Source organism: Galeopterus variegatus, unplaced genomic scaffold (assembly GCF_000696425.1).
Source record: "Galeopterus variegatus unplaced genomic scaffold, G_variegatus-3.0.2 Scaffold5974, whole genome shotgun sequence".
NCBI lineage: Eukaryota > Metazoa > Chordata > Mammalia > Dermoptera > Cynocephalidae > Galeopterus > Galeopterus variegatus.
This window is the reverse complement of record NW_007732085.1, coordinates 55,986-76,339: the sequence shown is the minus strand read 5'-3', so window position 1 is coordinate 76,339 and position 20,354 is coordinate 55,986. Positions and strand designations below refer to the sequence as shown.

General features: G+C 40.7%; 1 protein-coding gene across 1 annotated transcript in view; it reads left to right on the top strand.

Annotated features, from left to right (window-relative positions):
• ZNF462 (zinc finger protein 462) overlaps positions 1-20,354 on the top strand; it is an 81,221-nt gene that overhangs the window by 42,744 nt on the left and 18,123 nt on the right. The window contains exons 7-9 of the mRNA XM_008590286.1: positions 3,176-3,443; positions 5,298-5,434; positions 14,425-14,648. Coding sequence (XP_008588508.1) covers positions 3,176-3,443; positions 5,298-5,434; positions 14,425-14,648 — 629 coding nt within the window. The remainder of the gene's footprint in view (positions 1-3,175; positions 3,444-5,297; positions 5,435-14,424; positions 14,649-20,354) is intronic.

Genomic DNA, 20,354 nt, shown 5'->3' with positions numbered 1-20,354 from the left:
TTTTTTTTTTTTTTTTTTTTTTTTTTAGATAAATGTGTATTTTCTAGAGTGTATCTTTTAGAGTACCTTCATATTTTATTTATTTATTTATTTATTTATTGCATTTTTTAAAAATTTTAACTTATCAATATACAATGTAGTTATATTTACCAGTTCTGCTTTCCCCTCTCCCGCCTCCCGCCCATATTTTCTAGAGTGTATCTTTTAGAGTACCTTCATATTTTATTTATTTATTTATTTATTTATTTATTTATTTATTGCATTTTTAAAAAATTTTAACTTATCAATATACAATGTAGTTAATTTTCATGTCCCTTTACCAGTTCTGCTTTCCCCTCTCCCGCCTCCCGCCCATCGACATCGTATCTGTTCACTTGTCTTAACAAGTTCAAGGAATTGTTGTGATTGCTGTGTCTTCTTCCCTCCACCCCCCCATTTATTTGTTTGTTCTGATTTTAACCAGGAGGAAGAAAGAATTTGCAGCATGGATGCATGCAGCTGTTCCGTATGCTTTGCCATTTAAGAAGGGCGATAAGCCTTCCTGTCTGGGAACGCTTTCTCCTCGACTTCTTGCGTTTTTCTTTGTTTCCTATAATATGTAAATACTGGAGTTAAAATTTAGAGTTTGTTTTTTGAGATGGATGAAATAATATGTAGTAGACCATAGAGATAAGAAAAAGACTAAAAGGAGACCTCCTTCCCTTGGACTGCCAGCGTCTATACTAACCTGGGAGACTTGCTAAGGTGTGTGCCACATCATGGAGGGAACCGCGGCTGCTTATTGAGAAATGGATCATTCTTTGGGATATTTGTTTTGATCTCTGGGAGGATTTGTGGATGGTGGACAGATCACGGGCAGCAGGACCTGGCCTTGCCCTTGTAGGTTACAAAATTTCTACTCTGCAGAGCTCAGAGAGCAAACTAGGACCAACACTGCTGAGAGGACAGAGCTTTGTGGGGACACTGGCTGGCTGTGCTCAGCTTGCAGCTCAAGACTGTGTTAACAAGAGAGGTGGAGTGTGTTTGTGCTTCATTGTGTGTGTGTGTTAAGCAGAAACTAGTCTTGAGGGCTTAAATAGAAAACATCTCGAACAATCCATGAAATGGTAAACAAACCTGCTATTGAAAGAAAGAATAAGATGTTGACAATTGCACTATTGTGATCCTGAGAGGGTTCATCAATGAGGGTAGAGGAATAAAGAAAAAGGACATAAAAGAACCGGGTAAAATGAATTCCGTTGTGTCATCCTTTCTTTCTTTGTCTTTGGTTTACACCTGGTAATGAACCCAGGGAGGCTGGGAGAGATTGTTCAACTTTCCTTTTGTTTTATTTTTGTGTGTGATGGGTTTGTTTACAATTTCCAATGGGTTTTTTTTTTCTCAGTCTGGAAGAACACGAACTGAGGAGTGGGGAACAAGAAGGGAAGGTATTTCAGTCTTTTGGAGACAGGAGGTGGCCCCACAATGAGGGAGGCTGCCCTGCTTTTGTTTTTCTTTTTGAAGAGGCCAATGGGATGGATGGTGCTGGTTTCATCAAATGTGGGCTTTACAGAATTCCTCCAGGTCCAGCCTCAGGGAACCATGCTTTGGAAAATTAAGTGCCCATCAAGTCAGGAGGAGGCTTGTACAATTTCTATCCCCTTTCCCCCTGCTTTTTGAAAGGCTTAAGAAAAGAGCCCTTTGTTTTCTTTTCAGGGAAAGTTACACTGAAATTCATCTGTGTGGTATTCATGGACTTCATCTGGGTTGTTTATAGGCAGCTGTAGGTTATGTAGGACAATGTTGTTGAATTCCTGACCTCAACATTCAAAGCAGCATGTTGGGAAAAGATTCAAAAACTTTCTTCTACCTTCTGTCTCTTTTTTCTTTTCTTTTTTTTTTTTTTTACTTTTTTGTCTTTTTTTTTATTTAAAGAAAAAACTGCGATTTTCCCTCCTCCCGTCTAGATCAAATTTCTGCACCACATGCCACTGAAGCGTCTCAGGGTTAAGATTTGTGCCTGTCATTTCCGACATTTTTTTTTTTTTTTTTTTTTTTTTTTTTTTTACTTTTTTGTCTTTTTTTTTATTTAAAGAAAAAACTGCGATTTTCCCTCCTCCCGTCTAGATCAAATTTCTCCACCACATGCCACTGAAGCGTCTCAGGGTTAAGATTTGTGCCTGTCATTTCCGACATTTTCCTCAGAATTGCAAACTTTAAAATACCTTTCAGGGAAACTTGTTTGGAATTTCATTTTAATGGGATTTATGAATAAATCTCCATCTTAATGCTGACTAAGCTTTAAACATCTATTCCGAGAGAACACTATCGGATTTTTATATTTTAAAATTTAAATCACTCGACTGTGAAGGCATAAAACATCTTTACACGTGTGTGAGTGCCTGTGCTTGAGCATTTCTGTTAAAGACTGATTTTTTTTTTTTAATTTGGTTGGCTTGAGTAATTCTGGGCTGCACAGGAGGAGATATTGCTTCATGTACTTTGCTCTCTCGTGTATACTCGTGCACACATTATGCGGGTTTATTTATCTCACCTACAGGGACGGGTATTCTGCGGCAACCTGTTGCCACCCTGAGATTTCCTTGAAAAAACAGTTGACTTTCTTCCTTCACTTTGAAGCCTTTAACCTCAAAATGTTATTTTTAAATGCCATGAGCCCTCAAAGTCAGATGAAAGGAGGTGACACTTCCTCCCTACACCCCTCTCCCAGGTCTGTGTTGTAGCACGTAAATGATGATGAAAGATGGGATCACAGCCATCCCCCAAAAGTACCCATAACCAGCAGGAAGGTGTCAGTCAAGGGGTGCAAACTGTCAGTTACAAGATGAATAAGTTCTGGGGGGTCTAAGGTACAGCATGGTGACTGTAGTCAATAATACTGTACTGTTTATTTAAAATTTGTTAAGATCTTAAGTAGATCTTCAGTGTGCTCACTGCACGCACACAGATGTGACTGTGTAACTGTGTGAATGATGGATGTGTCAACCGGATTGTGGTAGTCGTTTTAGGGTTTATGTGTATATAAAATCATCATGTCGTACACCTTAAATACATCCAATTTTTGTCAAGTATACCTCTATATAGGTGGGGGAAAAAAATCCCTAATGGAGATTTTCAGGAGTCAGACCTCTGCTGTGCTCTGTGTGCCCCGTGTCATCTCCCCGTCTCTCCACAGACTCGTCATACTCGGAGCCCCCCGACGTTCAGCAGCAGTTGAACCACTATCAGTCAGCCGCCCTGGCAAGGAACAACAGCCGCCTCAGCCCTGTGCCTCTTTCAGGGGCTGCTGCCGGCACTGAGCAGAAAACTGAAGCCGTTCTCCACTGCGAATTCTGTGAATTCTCCTCTGGCTACATCCAGAGCATTAGGCGCCATTACCGGGACAAGCATGGTGGGAAGAAGCTTTTCAAGTGCAAAGACTGCTCCTTTTACACAGGCTTTAAGTAAGTGGCGTGAAGAGCAGCTGTGAGACACACGTTGGCTGCCCCCACTCCGCCCCGCACGGCCCTCTCCCCTCGCACTTTCCTATCTGGAGCTCAGGGCAGGCCCTTGCCCGCGGGGCCAGGTGAGGGTGGAGTCCAGTCTTCATGAAAGGAGGCTAGTTTTAGAAGACTCCTTTGGGGGTTATGGAAGGGATGAAGAGCTCTATCAGAACAAGTGACTTTAAAATATCAGAGCAAATGGGCTCCTGAGCAATGTGAGATCACAGAAAATGATTTCCCTGGCCCAGTGCATGAAGCAGCAAGTGTCTTCCCTTCAGACAACTATCCCCCCCCCCCCACAAACACACTTTTTGTCTGTGAAAAAAATGCATTCTTGGAAGCAAAGTCAAACTGGAGAGAACATCCAGCAATAGTGACTTCCCCGCTCCACGTGTAGAAAATTCTTTTTTCTTAGGAATGTAGAATTGAAAGACACACAGAATCAAGACCCCAGCACTGCAAAGACTAGACTTGAGTAATTATAGAAGGATTATTTCAATCTAGAAAAAGATAATCCAAAGTCACCCTTGCTCCTGTGTATGACAGAATTGGTGAACTCAATTAAAGAATGGAATGCTTCCTATTATGTAATCTAAACTGTGATTTAATCCCGTGAGATATCACTTAGGTTACTTAGTGACAGGTGTAGAGTGGGAAGCCTGACTGCCTGGGTTTGAATCCCAGCTTTGCCACTTATTGGCTGTGTGACCTTGGACAAGTCACTAAGCCTCTCTGTGTCTCTGTTTCCATATCTGTAAAATTGAGATAACAATAGTACCTTGTAGGGAACTTGTGAGCAGTAAACAAACCGGTGTATCTGAAGTGCTCAGAATGGTGCCTGGCACAAAGCAAACACAGTAAGTGTTATAATAACCCTAATAATATAGATAGAAAGCTATTATAATAATATAACATTAGATACTATATTACAGATGTAAAGCTATTATTATCTGCTCCTATCACAGTTGGGACCTGAGCCTCAGACCACTTCGATACAGACTTCACACTGTGAGGCTGTGAAAATTAGACTTTCTGTCCAAAGAAAAAGAAGTATTGGAAGAGTGTCTTAGTTACTGGGTTTTATTGGAAAATGTGTTATAATTTGGTCCATATAAATTCATTTATCAGATAGTATGTATGTGATTCAGAACTGAGAGAGGGCTAGAGGGCGCGGATAACAAGATAGACTTGTCTCCCCAGACAGAAGCACTTGGGTTTATAAGAAGGGATCCTTCCCCATTAAACTCTTGGTTTTGTCCATTTTTTCCAAGGCATTTAAGATTTTGTAAACTTAGAAGATTTGAAAAGGATGGGGGAAGAGGCAACAGCACCGTTCCACCTTCAAGCTGGTACAACTCTGACTTTAGTTTCCTGAACAACTCACCCCACCCCTCTTAACCTGTGAAGAATCCTGTAGGCAGCTTGTACATCAGCCTCACTTTAACACAGTCCCTCTCCTCCCAAGCACAATGACAAATAGCACCTGTTAGGGATTTTGTTTTCATCCTTTTAATAGGCAATTTCTAATTTCTAAAAATAAGGTGTTTAGGACATCTATTTCTTTTTAAACTTAAGCCCTGAGCCCAGCCAAGTGGCAACGTTTCCAAAAAGAAGTTAGCACCATCTGACAGTGTTCAGTTATTGGTTGAGTGAACAAGGTACTTGTGGTCAGCAAGCATGATCAGCAGCTTGGTTTTTAGCCCCTCAAGCAGGAGCATCACACTTGGACACCTGTGCTGGGTTCACCGGCAGGAGATGTGTGAATGAAATGACCATTTGTCATGCTCATCGCCTCTCTCCCCACCTCTCTGCCAGATCTGCTTTTACTATGCACGTGGAAGCCGGGCATTCAGCGGTTCCTGAGGAGGGCCCCAAAGATCTTCGCTGTCCGCTCTGCCTCTACCACACCAAATACAAACGCAACATGATCGACCACATCGTGCTGCACCGAGGTAGCCTTCCTACCACAGTGGTCTTGGGGCGCAGCAGGGAGGTACCAAGGGTGGCATTCTAGGGATGCTCTCTCAAGGTGGCAGCGATTCCTTGTTCCTCACTTTAACTCCAGGTAAGAAACCGCAGTGACAGCCAACAGGATAAAAACTCCTTCCTGCTGGAAGGATTTCCTCCAACTGAGGGCAGCCAAGGTGATGGTTTTGCAGAGGACATTTCTGTAGGGCTTCCCAGCATGAGGGATTTTTACATTCTGAATCCTCTGCCACCTCCACCCTTGAGTAGAATGCACCTAAGGAAGGAGCGAGTGACAAATAGAACAGGTGGGTGAAGCAAACGTAAAATGTGCAGGGCTTATGGTTGTAAGTGATTCTTTTGAGGAAGACCACGTTGATGATTTCCAAAGCAGAATGTGGAATTTCCCTTGGAATGGATGGGGTGAGAGAATTCAGAAAAATAGAAGTGGCCTCATATGCATTAGAAAACCCCTATTGTAAGTGATTCTTTTGAGGAAGACCACGTTGATGATTTCCAAAGCAGAATGTGGAATTTCTCTTGGAATGGATGGGGTGAGAGAATTCAGAAAAATAGAAGTGGCCTCATATGCATTAGAAAACCCCTAGGCTTTGGGTTTAAATTCTGGTTATAAAGCCTATTCTGTTTGACCTCTCTTTTGTCTGTAAAAAGAGATGATTATACCTAAGAGATAACAGGTAAGTGTCCAGCATAATGGGTGTTTTGTAAATTTTGGTTCCTGCTGATAAATGTGATACTTCTTTTACATCCACTTTGTTTTTTCTTTGAGTTGAGTTTACTCTTGGCCAATTAAAGCATTGTTAAACTACAGGCTTCCTCTGCTTGGAAGGAAAAATATGTTTATATAGAATCTGCATTGTCTTGAAAAGATTTAAGCTGCAGGTGGATGGAAGAAAACTGGAATACCCATTGCTAATCTGGTTTTCTGTTTCCATCTACCGATCTTTTCTTCTCTCCTTCATTCTTTCCCTCCCTCCCTTCTTTTCTTCTTCCTCCTTATTTTCCTTCCTTTGTGTCTAACCTCTGAAAGCGTTTCAGTAGTTGCCACAGTTACCTCTAAAGCAATTAGCATCTTCTGCTGTCCTGTTGAAATGTCACTCACTCTGAAATGCTGGGTGTCTGAGGGCATGTGCAAATTAGCTCACATTTCCCCTGAGCTCCTGCCTTTGGTTAATATATGTTGCGACAAACTCACCCCTATCTGCTGCAAACTCCAGAGAAAGCTCAACATTTAACATTCTCCGGTATCCATCCTCCCACTGCAGTCCAATGAGATGTAAGGTTGTTGCTGGCTGGGACTTCCACCTGCAAGCTGGGAGAAGCAGCGTAGGAACATTCAGGCAGGAATTCTTGGCCAGAGTAGTCTCTCCTGGTGTTCCGCCTCAGTCACCTGGCTTCCGGTCCCCCAGCCCATGTGTTGTAGTGGCTGTGTGCCTTGTTACCACTTGGGTAGAGGCCATCAGTAGTGCTGCTGCCGAGCAAACAGAAACCATGCGTCCTCGCTTTCTGTGGTTGGTTCCCTTCTTTTACCATATTGCTGCCTGGCGGGATCAGAGCTTTGATGGCTAACAAGTTCAGTGACTTTGCTTCTCTGAGCTGAGAATTCAAGAAAGGGGGAGGCAAAGAGAGATTAAATACTAAGGTCACCAACATTCCCTTAGCGCTCTACACTTGACAAAGTGCTGCTTATACACACAGTTAATTCATCTTCCAACAACATTGTAAGGGACAATACCATTATTTATATTCCTGCTTTATGTCTGTAAAGCTTGAGACTGAGAAGACTACATTTTTTTTAATTTAGTATATTTATTTCTGGTCTACTTCATTTCACAATGGATTTTAGGATCTTAAGGACCTTCATGCAGAGCTGTAGCAATAAAAACCAATGAGAAAGCTGGGACAAATGCAAAATATGGAGAAACCAGTTGAAAGTTCACCTAAAAGTATGAAAAGGCTAACTAGGCGCTCGGATACTCCATGGGTGGCATGAGGACCTGCGTGTGTGCCAGCAATGGGTTGCCAATTTGGCCCTGAGATTCCTGCCTATCGTGAGAGAAAAGAAAACAGAATCAATTGGATTGAGAGTTTGCTGTTAGACTTTTAAAAGATGTTGTGTAGGGAATTTTCAGGACTTCTAGACACTGAAGACTGAAAGGACTTTCTCTAGTGGGGTCCCTGAAGGGATATATAGTATGATACAGCACATATTGTGCCCCCGGTAGATACAATAGTAAGTTCCATACGACCCATGAGAGCTGGAGGAACTTGACAAAAGTTACCCGGCTGGGAAGCAGTGAGGTTGTGAGTCAACCCAGTCCTTTGATCCCATGTTCTATCATATTACCTGTCCCTGGTTATTGACAGTCTCTTCTTTTAACTTGTGGAGATAATTTTCCGAGTCCTCATCAAGGTCAGAAAGCACCAATCTGAAATGATCAAGGCATCTGAGGATTAGCAGTGATAACAGCATATTAAGAGCATTGATGGTTACTGTTACTAGGCAGCAGGCACGGTACTAAGTGTTCTGCACTATGTTGTATAAAGTCCTCACAAAACCCTTTGTGGTGGGTATGACTGTTATCCCGATGACAAGGGAAAAAACAGGTTCAGGAAGGCTGAGCAATTTGCCTAAGGTCAAACGACTAATGAGTGACCCACCTGGGATCTGAACCCAAGTCTGTCTGACCCACGGCCCTTGCCTCCAACCACCAGGCATCACTAGGTCCATTGCGGACAGTGGCTGCACCCTGCTGAGCGTTCTACTGGCTGTGGCAGCTGAGTCCCAGGATGGAATTCTCTGTGGGGCTGGAGGTCAGAGATGAGGACCCCTGAGCCACAGACAGCAAAGTGCTCAGGACAGCCATAGCTGCCATCTGTGTCCTGGGCTGGCTTTAGTGTCTATCTCAACTGAAAATGGCAGCTTAGTGAGAAGCTGGTCATGACAAGTCAAGAGACAGGCTTGAATGTCTGCTGACAATTCTGCACTGGGGCTGATCTCAGAGTAACAAGATGTGGCTCTTGCTGCACCTGTGCTCTTCTTGCTCCATGGATAAATAAACAACTGGTCTCTAGGGCCTATGAGATCTTTCGGAGGCCTCACTTAATTAAAATACTTGGGATGAAAGGCAAGAAAAACAACTTCTGAACTGGCCCTGAGACAGAGCTACTGCTGGCAAGAATCGTTTCCATAGCTTATTGTCCAGACAAATCGATTTGTTTAAGTAAGGAGAAAAGGAAGGAGAATCCATTTCACTCATGGGAAATCTGCATGAGAACTAATCAGGGATTTGTGTTGGCCATGGCCAAAGAAAGCATACTGTTTGTTCATATATTCAGTAAATGTTCTTTATTTGCTTGCTACATGCCATGCTATACTTGGTTCTTTGGGCAGGAGGGAGTGTATAAGACCCAGTACCTGCCCTCCTCAAGGAGATGGACGTGTGCATGGTGTATACAGGACAGAAAAAGAAATGTTCACAGAGTGGTATTAAACTGTTCTGGGTACCTGAAGAAAATAGGAGGCCTACTAGAAAAGTATGTTCTGGCCAAATTATGGCAGGTTTGGATATTAAAGTAGAAGTCCGAACTTTACTCATAGACAGATGAGAAGTCAAGGCGAAGTTGGATCAGGTTACTTATGAGACCCCTGTTAAACATGAATTTAGCAAAGGTTGAAGCAAAGGATTGGTAGACCCATCACTCTCAGGAACTGTGAACTTAGGTCAGATCAATGTTTGGTGAGATTGGCCATGATTTGATGAGTTTAACTAGGGAAAAAATAAACCCTGAGACTTGTTTCAAGAACAAAGTCAGGAGTAGAACTTCTGGTGGGTTTTCATTCATGCAGTATATATTTACTGAACACCCGTTCTATGCTAGCATTGTTTTAAGTTCTAGAGATACAACCAGTAAGAGTCAGGCAATGTTTGTGCACCGAAGGAACTTGAATTCTAATGTGACAATAAACAAGTGAATAAATAGTTTTATGAGCACGTTTCTAATGAGTTTATCACCATTGGAAACACGGTGTCTCATGCATAATTTTGCCTATATGTACCTTGTGCATCCTGTAGTGAAAAAATGGGCACAGATTGAATTTTAGGGATGAAATACAGTTTTGCCAAATACTTACATTGTGATTATAGAGCTGTGCAATCACTGCTACTGGAGTCCAGTTAGCATATTAACTTAAAGTTCCTGTTTCCCAACGAATAGACAAAATGCTAAATTTAATTGAACCTTGTAGTTAGTAATCTTGGGAATGGAAACAATCTCCCCTAATTTATCTGATCAGTGACATTTTTTCTTGACCATAAAAAAATCTACAGTGAGATATCCAATCTTTAGTTTTATTCAGTGAAATTGTAGTTCCCTTTGAACTCCACCAAATACCTGTTAGAATTAGAGGTTCTGTTCCCAGCTTTCTCTAGCTTGAGAGTGGCAGCCTGGCTAACACCAAAACTTAATACTTCTTACCAGGAGCTGTTTTGCTTGTGTTTATGTGTACCTAATTATGGTTATGGTTTAGGATGGCTTTAAAAAAAAAAAGTTATTTTCTTAATGGCTTTCTTTAGTATTCAGCCTTTGTCACTTGAGAGAGGAATGAGTGTGTCTTTGGTTTGGCCTAAAGAAGGACTCAGCCGTCTAGAATGGTGATTTGCATACAACGATTGTTGAAGTGGACTTCAAATTTCATCCTGCTTCATTTAGACTTGGCATGTTCTGGGAAGGAAATCCATGTATGCTGTGGTTTGCCTTTCAGGAAGAATTTTTACTTGATGATTCTGGACTCCACAGTGATGTGGCTTTTGCTGATTTGGGCAGAAGTGACCCCACTGTAGTTGCAATTCTGCAGATTTTTCCACTGAGCTCCCCAGGAGCTTGAGAGCAACACTTAGAGCATGCACTTCTCAGTGCATGTTGCACATTAGTGCATGTCTGCTCCCGTGTGGTGTCACTGTGAGGTCCAGCCCCTTGGGTTTTGTATCCTGCTGCAACACCAAGAATCTTTTGAGTAGAAGAGATACACAATCCATCTTATAGAGGAACTGGTGAAGTCACAATATTTTTGCAGCCAATGCTGGAAGCTGTGTCAGGCCTCCCTGAGCCAGAGGCCGACAAAACCGAGCGGGAAGAGACCCCGGTCCAGCCGGGGGTCCCTTGTGGGGCTGAGCGGGATGATGAGTGTCGCTGGCACGGCCCTTCCCCCCCAGGACCTTCCTCCCCGGGGGCCGAGAAAGAACACCACTGAGCCAGGAGAGTGGTCAAAGCCGGAACTCCGTTTATTTGCAGGGCGGCACAGCTTATATAGGGAAAAAGGGCAGGGCGGGTTTTGATATGAGAGATCAAGCAAAGAGCCAATAAGAAGGGCTTAAAAGGATAGGGTGAGGTGGTGGGGAGGCTTTACGCGAATACGGAACTAAAGTTGCTGAATCACTGGGACCCGGAAGGGCGAGGCTGGCAGCTACGTGCCGTTGAGCGCTAGTGAAATGGTGGCCGCGGAGCGCATGAACTGGCGCCCGTGCGCGTCAGGGCGCATGCGCGCAAAGTTATGCCCAACAAGCTGAGTCACAATGAGTGTGATTCAGGCCTTGATTTCTTACCCAACATAATTTTGAGAGGTGTGAAGTCAAGAAAGACCCACAGTTGTCACTGCCCCATAGGAAAAAGCCCTGAGCTTCTGTAGCCAAGGCAGGGGCCCCGTCCATACCTGGAAGCATTCCAGTCTTTAACTTCATGTTCTTCACCTACCTCAGTAATGAACAACCTCATTCAGAAAACACTGCTAGTCATTTGCCCACCTTTCAAAGTCTGTCTTGTTTTTTATTTTATCTTGACCATGTTAGCCATGTTTTTAAAAAGGAGAAAAAGTTAACCTTTTTCTAAAATTAATGTCATAGTAAAAATTCATATAATTAGGAGCCTTGATACATTGGTAATGTTAGTTTAAAAATGGGAAGTCTCACATTTCAGAATAAGGAGCCAGGGAAATGGGTTACGATATTAGGAATAAAAGGCTTATAGCACACTGCATACAGATTAGATGTTCCCAGGGAGTTCTTATCAGGAGTGAAGAAGCGGGGTACTGGCTAAGGTCAGGAGACCTGTGCTCACAGGTCACAACTTTGTACCAAACCAGAGGTGTGACTGGGAGGATGTAGCTCAATTGATCAGTTCTCAGCTTCCTACTGGCTAAGGTCAGGAGACCTGTGCTCACAGGTCACAATTTTGTACCAAACCAGAGGTGTGACTGGGAGGATGTAGCTCAATTGATCAGTTCTCAGCTTCCACATCAGTAAACTGAAGAAAATAAAGCTGACTAGGCAGGTTGTCATGGGAATAAAAAGTCACAGTGAGGGCAGAGTCACAGTCATAGTGCTTAAAACATAGTGAGCACTTAATAAATTGTAGTGTTGTTTACATTAATTATTATTATTTGAACTCCAGGGTGTTATTCAGAGTGCTCATGACTTTGTGTTAAATTCACTTGGACACACATAGGAAAATTGGAAACTTACAAAGAAGACTAACCAAAGTGGTAAAGGAATTGAAAAGGAGACCTATAAAAAAAAAGTTTGAAAGAACCAATTCTTCACTGTCAAGTGAAGACTAGAGAGTGGCTGAATGACTGTCCTCAGGGTATTTGGAGCATCGTTTTATGGAAAATTATTCCCAGCTGTTCTTGTGTCTACTGAGCTCAACAGAACCAGGCAGAAAGGCCAGGCCAGGGCCAAAGAATGAAAGTGGAAGACTAGAGACGACAAGATATAAATCAGGGACAAACAGAGAGAAGGCAAAGGAGATGGAGTCTCAAGGAAGGTGCCAGTAAAGTTCATGCCATGCTGCCTATGAACTGAGGTCTAAAGACCTACCCCCAGTGTGGGGGCTGGTCCCCGGGGTTCAGCCTGCACTCCCCGAATCTCTTGCCATGGGTACCAACTTGCTCATGGGTCATGTCCATGCGTGCCTTACCCAGAGCAGTTGCTTGGTACTTTGCTTAGAGTAGTGGTTCTCAACTGGGGTCCCTCTTGCCTCCCCAGGGTCTGCAGGCATTTTTGGTTGTCACAACTGGGGAGGAGGAGGTTCTATTGGCACCTAGTGGCTGGAGGCCAGGGATACTGAAAAACATCCTGCAATGCACAGAACAGCTCCTACCACGAAGAATTAGCCACAAAGAATTATCTGGCTTCAAAATGCCAATAGTGCTACTGTTGAGAATCCCTAGGTTGGGGGAGTATCTTAGCATGGACTCCTTATTGCTAAGCATTTTTTCCTCTGTTTATACCAAACCATGGAGCTGAATGGTTAGAAGACTGTTAAACATTGCTATTCTAAGAAAATGTGTGGATTCCATTATAATCATGTGTTTCTTAGCTGTTTGCTATACTTTGGTTTAAAAATATTTATATTTCTAAATAAGCAGCTGATTCTTTGTGTAGGGAAATTAACATATGCATTAGAGCTCTGGGGAGTATGTTGCAGACATCACCTTCCAGGCTTCCTCTGCCCAGCGCTGTGCTGGCCAATTAATCACAACATTCAAGGACTCCCAAGGTAGGGACTACGCTGCAGTCAGAATGTTGTGGTTGAGACTAAGGCATGACACTGGGTGGGGAAGACTCAGGGAAGATTTGAAGAGTGAGTTGCATCAGCACACAAAATACTGATGCCCTGGAAACATTGCTACTCAGTGACTCTGGGAATAAATCATGCTTTCTTGACTTGATAATACATTGCTGTTTCTAAATAATATAAGTATATGTTGTGTACATCCATTTGTAAACCCTCAGAGTCTTCTGAAATCCAGACACAGCATGAAAACACACGCTATATTTAATTCTTGCATAAATAGCACAGATTTTAATTTTATCCCAGTTATGGATATCTGGCGCATGCACTGATACTCTGGGCAGACTGGTGTGAAATTTAATTTGAGCAGTTAAACAGGGTGAGAGAGTGCAAAATAAACAAGCACACGCATTTCCAGCCCTACAGCATTTGGTATGTTAACAGGAAGAGCACCCAAATCCTCTCTCTTTTATTTTTTCCCTTCTCTTCTGACAATCAGATACAGATTGTCTGAAAAGGCACAAATCCTCCGCGTCTCCTGTGCAACCCCTTCTTCCCCCTGAATGCTGCCTGTAGCTGTCTCATTTGTGAGCTCTTCAGAGTTGGCGTTGGAGTGAATGAAAGTGTACAGGTTCCCTTGTTTTCAGATGTGATATTAGATTAGAGATACCCTTGGTTTCAGGACATTGGAAGAGTCTCCTTGAGAACATCTTAGAAAGGGAAACAGGGACGGAATTGGAAATAGTGGGAAATAATAGATTTGCAGCTAGGCAGACCTAGATTCACATCATAGCTTTGCCAGTTACAGTGTGTGACCTTTGGAGAGTTTCTTAAAGATTCTTTTCCTCATTTTACTTATTTGTAAAAGATGGGAGTAACTTCAGCCTGTGGAGTGGTTGGTAGGAAGGTGCCAGCACAGGGTATCACATAGGTGCTGAGTTAATGTCACTTTTCTTCCCCCTCAGCCACATCTATAAATCCAGCCTCAATAACATTTGCTGAGGAATTAGGACGTGCTAATGCTTTTTGTCAATGATCGTTGATGCTGGTAAAAATGGCAGCCACTTCTGTTCCTCTCCCTGCCTTAATCACCTCCATTCAGGAATTAGTGAGCACCTTTCAGCCTGTCCCACCTCTGTTCATAGGTCATTCTGGGTATTAAGTACACAAAGAGCTTTTGGTCTTAAAAACACTGACTTGTACCAGAGGAATAGGTTGTTTTGAGGGTGGGAGGAGGGGTGGTGTGCCTGTGTACAGTTCACAGATCCAGACCCATGAGAAGCAGCAACACACAATGGGTGAGTTTCTTCTTATATTCCAAAGACAGAACATCCGCCTTCCTTCAGTAACAACCCCCATCTTTCCATTCGATTTGTTTCCACAGAGGAGCGAGTTGTCCCCATCGAAGTGTGCCGTTCCAAACTGTCAAAATACTTGCAGGGAGTAGTTTTCCGCTGTGATAAGTGTACCTTCACCTGCTCCAGTGACGAGAGCCTCCAGCAACACATAGAGAAGCACAATGAACTGAAACCCTACAAGTGCCAGCTCTGCTACTATGAGACCAAGCACACGGAGGAACTGGACAGCCACCTTCGCGATGAGCATAAGGTACTTGCCCAGGACTTCCCACCCCCCACCTGCAGCACACCTGTGGGAGGGGCCCCGCGGGGAGGCAGAGCTCAGTTTAGTCACACCCACTGTGTCCAAGACAGAGACGTGAACTAAAATAATTTTTAAAGTGAGGTTTAGTGTTTTCTATTATACAAGAAATGTAAGGTCATTTTAGAAAATTGTAAACCATAGGTGGGGGGGAAGGCATCACGAATAATTCTACCTCCACAATCCAACTGCTCACTATTTTTGGGTCTCTTCTATAACCATTTTCATTTGTTTTACGTACTTGTAATTATACTATACATAAAATATTGTATCTTGCTTTTTTAAAAAATTTCTTTTTACTTATCTTAACAGGAGTGTTTTTCCATATTCTTTTAAATGTATTATTGCAAGGATTAGCAAACTTTCTGTAAAGAGCCAGATAATAAATATTTTAGGCTTCACAGGCCATTTGGTCTCAGGGGCAATTAATCAACTCTGCTGTTGTAGCAAGAAAGCAGCTATGTTGGCGATACATAAATGAATGGACATGTCTGTGTTCCAATAAAACTTTATTTACAAAATTAGGTGGCAGGCTGTGGGCCCATAATTGCTGACCCCTATTCTATCTGACAGATATGTTACCACATCCCTCAATCATGTGGATTGTTTTTCAGCGTTTTGCTAACTGCAAAGATTTTCAAAGGCACCACCATGTATGTCTGAACATGGCAAGGGTTGTAAAATAAGTTTTATTTGAGGAGGAGAATTGATAAAGAACAGAGTAGTACAGGACATAAAATAGAGTGTTTGTGAATAAAAATTCTCTACCAAAGGTTTGCTGATCAGAGGGTAAAAATAATACAGGATGGCTTCCTCACTCTGCACAGGGTTTATTTGGTACATTATGAACTGTGATGATTATTTCTGGTTTTGTGTATTGCCCAGAGTACAGGAGGAGCTATGACTAATATCTATTTAATAAAAAGAGCCTGTTGAAATGCTTTCTAATTAACAAGTCTGAAACATCTACTGAGTGCTTACTTCAGGCACAGCGAGAAGCACTTTTGATATTGTTTCCTTTTTCCTTGCTCTGGATCTTCATCAGTGGAAATGAGGCTCCTCTTTCCTGGCCTTACAAACCCAAGTTATAAGACTTTAGTCTGAATCATCAGCATCCAAGGGTTAGAATTTTTCTGTAGGGCGTTGAGAGAGAAGGTTGCGCTTTATCACCTGTCCACAATTTAATGGTTTTATGGTGACTTTTCTGTTTTGGAATGCATTCATTTTCCAATGTGTCTGCCCAAAAAGGAAAGCAAAGATGAAAAGCCTGAATTACCTCACTTGAAAACTTTAATATCCCTTCTTAGTCAAACTTCCTGGGCATTTTCCCCCACACTGAAGGGAAAATCACTCATCTATTTCAAACCAAGCTTTTTATATTTATTCACATATATCTTTTTTTATGTAACCACCTCAGACCTTCTTATTATAGTGTTCAACTCTTCAGGCAGATATTTTGGCACAGAACAAGTGGAGAAGATAAATTCTTCCCCAGTTGATGCACAGTAGCTTGTAAGTCACTGGAGAAATCCAGTGAAGGTTAGTAACCATACCAGACTCAGAATCAGAGGCTTCCTGAGCAGTGGGGGGAAGGCTCAGGTTTCAAGATATGAGTTAGGGAAATGGGTTGCTTAGGAAAGTAGGAGCCCAATTTAGAATTTTTGGAGCCAAAAAGACCTGGGTTTTGACCTTATCTCTACATTTACTGTACACACGTTGGCAAATTGCTTAAATCTCTGGGGTTTTTTTTTTTTTGATTTGTAAATGGGAATTGTTAAACCCTTCCAAGCAGTTTTGTAAGATTAAATGAAGTCCTTGTATCTCTTCCACTTTGAGACCAAATATGTTCCTCACAATATTTGTGAATTGAATTGAATTGTGCTCAAACATAACAGTAGAGGTATCTATCATAAAGGCAGTAATGTTCCCAAAGGCCTAAAATATATTATAACACACTAACTATACCTTGAATTTTAGACAAAGTCTTTGATGTTATACTTTCACTATGCCATACTATGTTCTTTAACTTTCCTCTTTGTTGTGGTTGACTAGCTTATTAAATCCAATGAGCACCTAATTGAGACTAAGGAATTGCCACTTTCAGCATACCTAATGATTTTCATCTTTGTCTCAACTGTTATTAAGTTTATGAGAATTGTGCTTATTACTGATAGAAATTTTCATTTCACATTTTCTGGGTTTTTTTTCCTAAGTGATGAGTGCAAAATGCAGTTAGAATTTTTGAAGTAATTGTCTAAACACTATTTTGTAAATAAAGATGGCAACACTATTGAAACTGAATTTTCAGCTACAGACAGTGACATTGTGCACAAGCTAAAAATGGTCACTCATTACAGTGAAGGATATGCAAAAGTCTGATTTCAGCATTCACGAAAGAGGTGTCAATGTACGATGTACTAGAGAGAAGTTTGCTGATAATTCAAATACAAAAGTCAGGGACTGTAAGGCCGAAACAAGAAATTAAAGGCATGAAAATTCGAAATGAAGAAATATAACTGTTTTTAGTCATAGATAATGTGATCTTTGTAGGTAGAAAATCCTGAGGAATCTACAAAAAAGCTACTAGAACATTAGTGAATTTAGCAAGGTTGTAGGATATAAGATCAATATACCAAAATCAATTATATTTCTATATACTAGTAATGGATAACCTGAAAATGAAATTTGAGAAAAATCGATTCCATGTAAAATACATGAAAAAGAATAAAATGATTAAGAATAAATTTAATGTAAGAACTGCAAGTACTATATGCTGAGAACTATGAAGTGTTGCTTAAAGAAACAAAAGAATTAAATTAATGGAATATATACCATGTTCATTGATCAGAGGATTCAGTATTGGTAATTCTTCCCAAATTGATCTACAGATTCAACATAATCTCTATCAGAATCTCAGTAGCCTCTCTTTTTTTGTAGAAATTGACAAACTGATCCTAAAATGTATACGGAAATGCAAATGACCTAGAATAGCTTCAACAGTATGGGAAAAGAACAAAGTTTGAGGACTTACCCATCTTGATTTCAAAACTTAATATAAAACTATAGTGACTAAGAAAGTATGGTATTGGCGTAAGGATGGATACATAGATCAGCGGTACAGAAGAGATAGTCTATTAATAGACCACCATATGTGGTCAGCTGATTTTCATCGAAGTTGTCAACGTAATAGAGAAAGGATAGCTTTTTTAAAATGGTGCTAGAACAATTGGATTTGCATATGCAAATTATGGCTGTTGACACATCATTCTCTACACAAAAATTAATCAAAGCATATCATCAACTTAAATATATGAGCTAAAACTATAAAACTTCTAGAAGAATAGTGGAAAATTGTGTGATATTGAGTTAGAAAATTCTTAGATAATTACAGTAAAGGTATGGACATTAACTAAAAGAAAAAAATTGATAAATTGGATGTCCTCACAATTAAACGTTTGCTCTTCAGAAGACACCGTTAGGAAAATGAAAAGTCAGGCAACAGACTGGAAGCAAATATTTGCAAAGTAGTATAAATAACTCCTATAATTCAGTACTAAGAAGATAAGTAAATCAGTTAAAAATGAACAAAAGATTTGAATAACCGCTTTATTGAAGAGGATATACACAAGGCAAATAAGCACATGAAAAGATGTTCAACATGATTCACCACTAGGGAAATGCAAAGTAAAACAACAGTAAGATTGCACTACCCACCACTAGTATGGCTAAAATTAAAAAGGCCGATAGCATTGGGAAGAATGTGGAGAAACTAGAAATCTCATACATTGCTGATGGGAATGTAAAATGGTATAGCCACTTTGGAGCCATCTGGCAATTTATTTAAAAGTTAAACACTTACCATCTGATCCAGCAATCCTACTCTCACATAACATGAATGAATAAACAAAATGTGGTATATCTACATGATGGAATACTATTCATCCATAAAAAGGAATGAGCTACTGATACATTTAACAACAAGGATGAATTTCAAAAGCATCATGTTAAATGGACAGAAGCCAGATACAAAAGACTACATATTGTATGATTCTGTTTATATGAAATTTCTAGAAACAGCAAAATTATAGAGACAAAAAGCAGCTCAGAGGTTGCCTAGGGCTGGAGGTTGGGAATGGGGATTGATTACAAAGGATATGAAGGAACTTTTCAAAGTGATGAAAGTATTCTTAAACTGGATTGTGGTGAGGGTTGCACAAATGTGTAAATTTATTAAAACTCACTGAACTGTTCACTTAGAAGAGATGAATTTTATGGTAAGTAAATTATACCTCAATACCTAAAACAGATGCAAATTTCCCAGAAACCCAACACATAAATAAATGTTAATTTCCTGCAGTCTTTTCTTATAGTTAATCCTGAAAACAGATCAACAAGATCCTCGAGATCCCCATGAATATGTAAACCACCAAAAATAGAATGTGGAATAGACTTAGCAATAGGTTCTAAACTGGGGTTTACTAATTTTTTTTTTCCAGTGAAACTATATGCGTTGAGTGCATTGCTCATTACATTTTTTCCTGAAGGGCTTTAGGTGATTTTGTGTGGTGGAAAGAATCTATAGAAAAAACTGTACCAGTGAAACTATATGCGTTGAGTGCATTGCTCATTACATTTTTTTCCTGAAGGGCTTTAGGTGATTTTGTGTGGTGGAAAGAATCTATAGAAAAAACTGTAAGACGCTGTAGGATGTATTTTCAGTCCAAGGATTTCATTAAACAGAGATATACATTCAAAACTGGACTTCTGAATTCCTCCTGCAAAGGTTGGAAACCTCTGGAACATCTCTAAAGATGTTAGACAATATCATTCATGGACTGGACAGAATACTGGTAATAGCAGGAAGGGTCCTTGAAGTCAAATATAGCCTTTCATTTAAGAACTAAAATCTCAAATGCACTTGATTTAGGCTGCCATGTTGATCCTCAGACGCCAGAACGCAGTACAGAAGAGATAACAATCAGAACCCTCATCTTATGGGAAAAACAGAATCTTGTCCTCCTACACCTTTATTGCTATGCCAGTGAGCAAGGAATCACTTGTAATCTCTTGGGATCTAAAATAAATAGTGCAGACTATTTGAAATTTTATTTTGTCATCCTTTGACTCCCTGTCTTTTTTTGATCTCACTAGGTCCTCTAGAAGGCTGACTATTCTGTGCTCTTTTTCAGTCTCTCTTTCCCCATCCTCCTCTCTCTCTCTCTCTCTCTCTATCTCTCTCTCTCTCTCTCTCTCTCTCTCTCTCACACACACACACACACACACACACACACACACAATGAAATATCTATCAGTAATGCCATTTATTAGAAGTGCTGGTGAAAAATGAAGACTTATTTCTAGGATCCTTGAAGTCATGAAATACCAAACAGTAATTCTCACATTTAAAAAACATACATACATTTTTTTCTGAAGAAAGTTTAAGTATATGCAATACCTTGTTAGTATTTTTTATGGTTCTGAAGTCTCTTTGCTAGTTTAAGGAACATAAAAATATATTATCTCTAACTTGGTTTGCCCGTAAAATTGTCATGTTCGGTATATTAAATTTAGAAGGATAGTCTATTCAGGCAGTACACATTCACTAATTGAATTTACATTGAAATGTTTTTAATTTTGTATATAAATGAAGCCTCA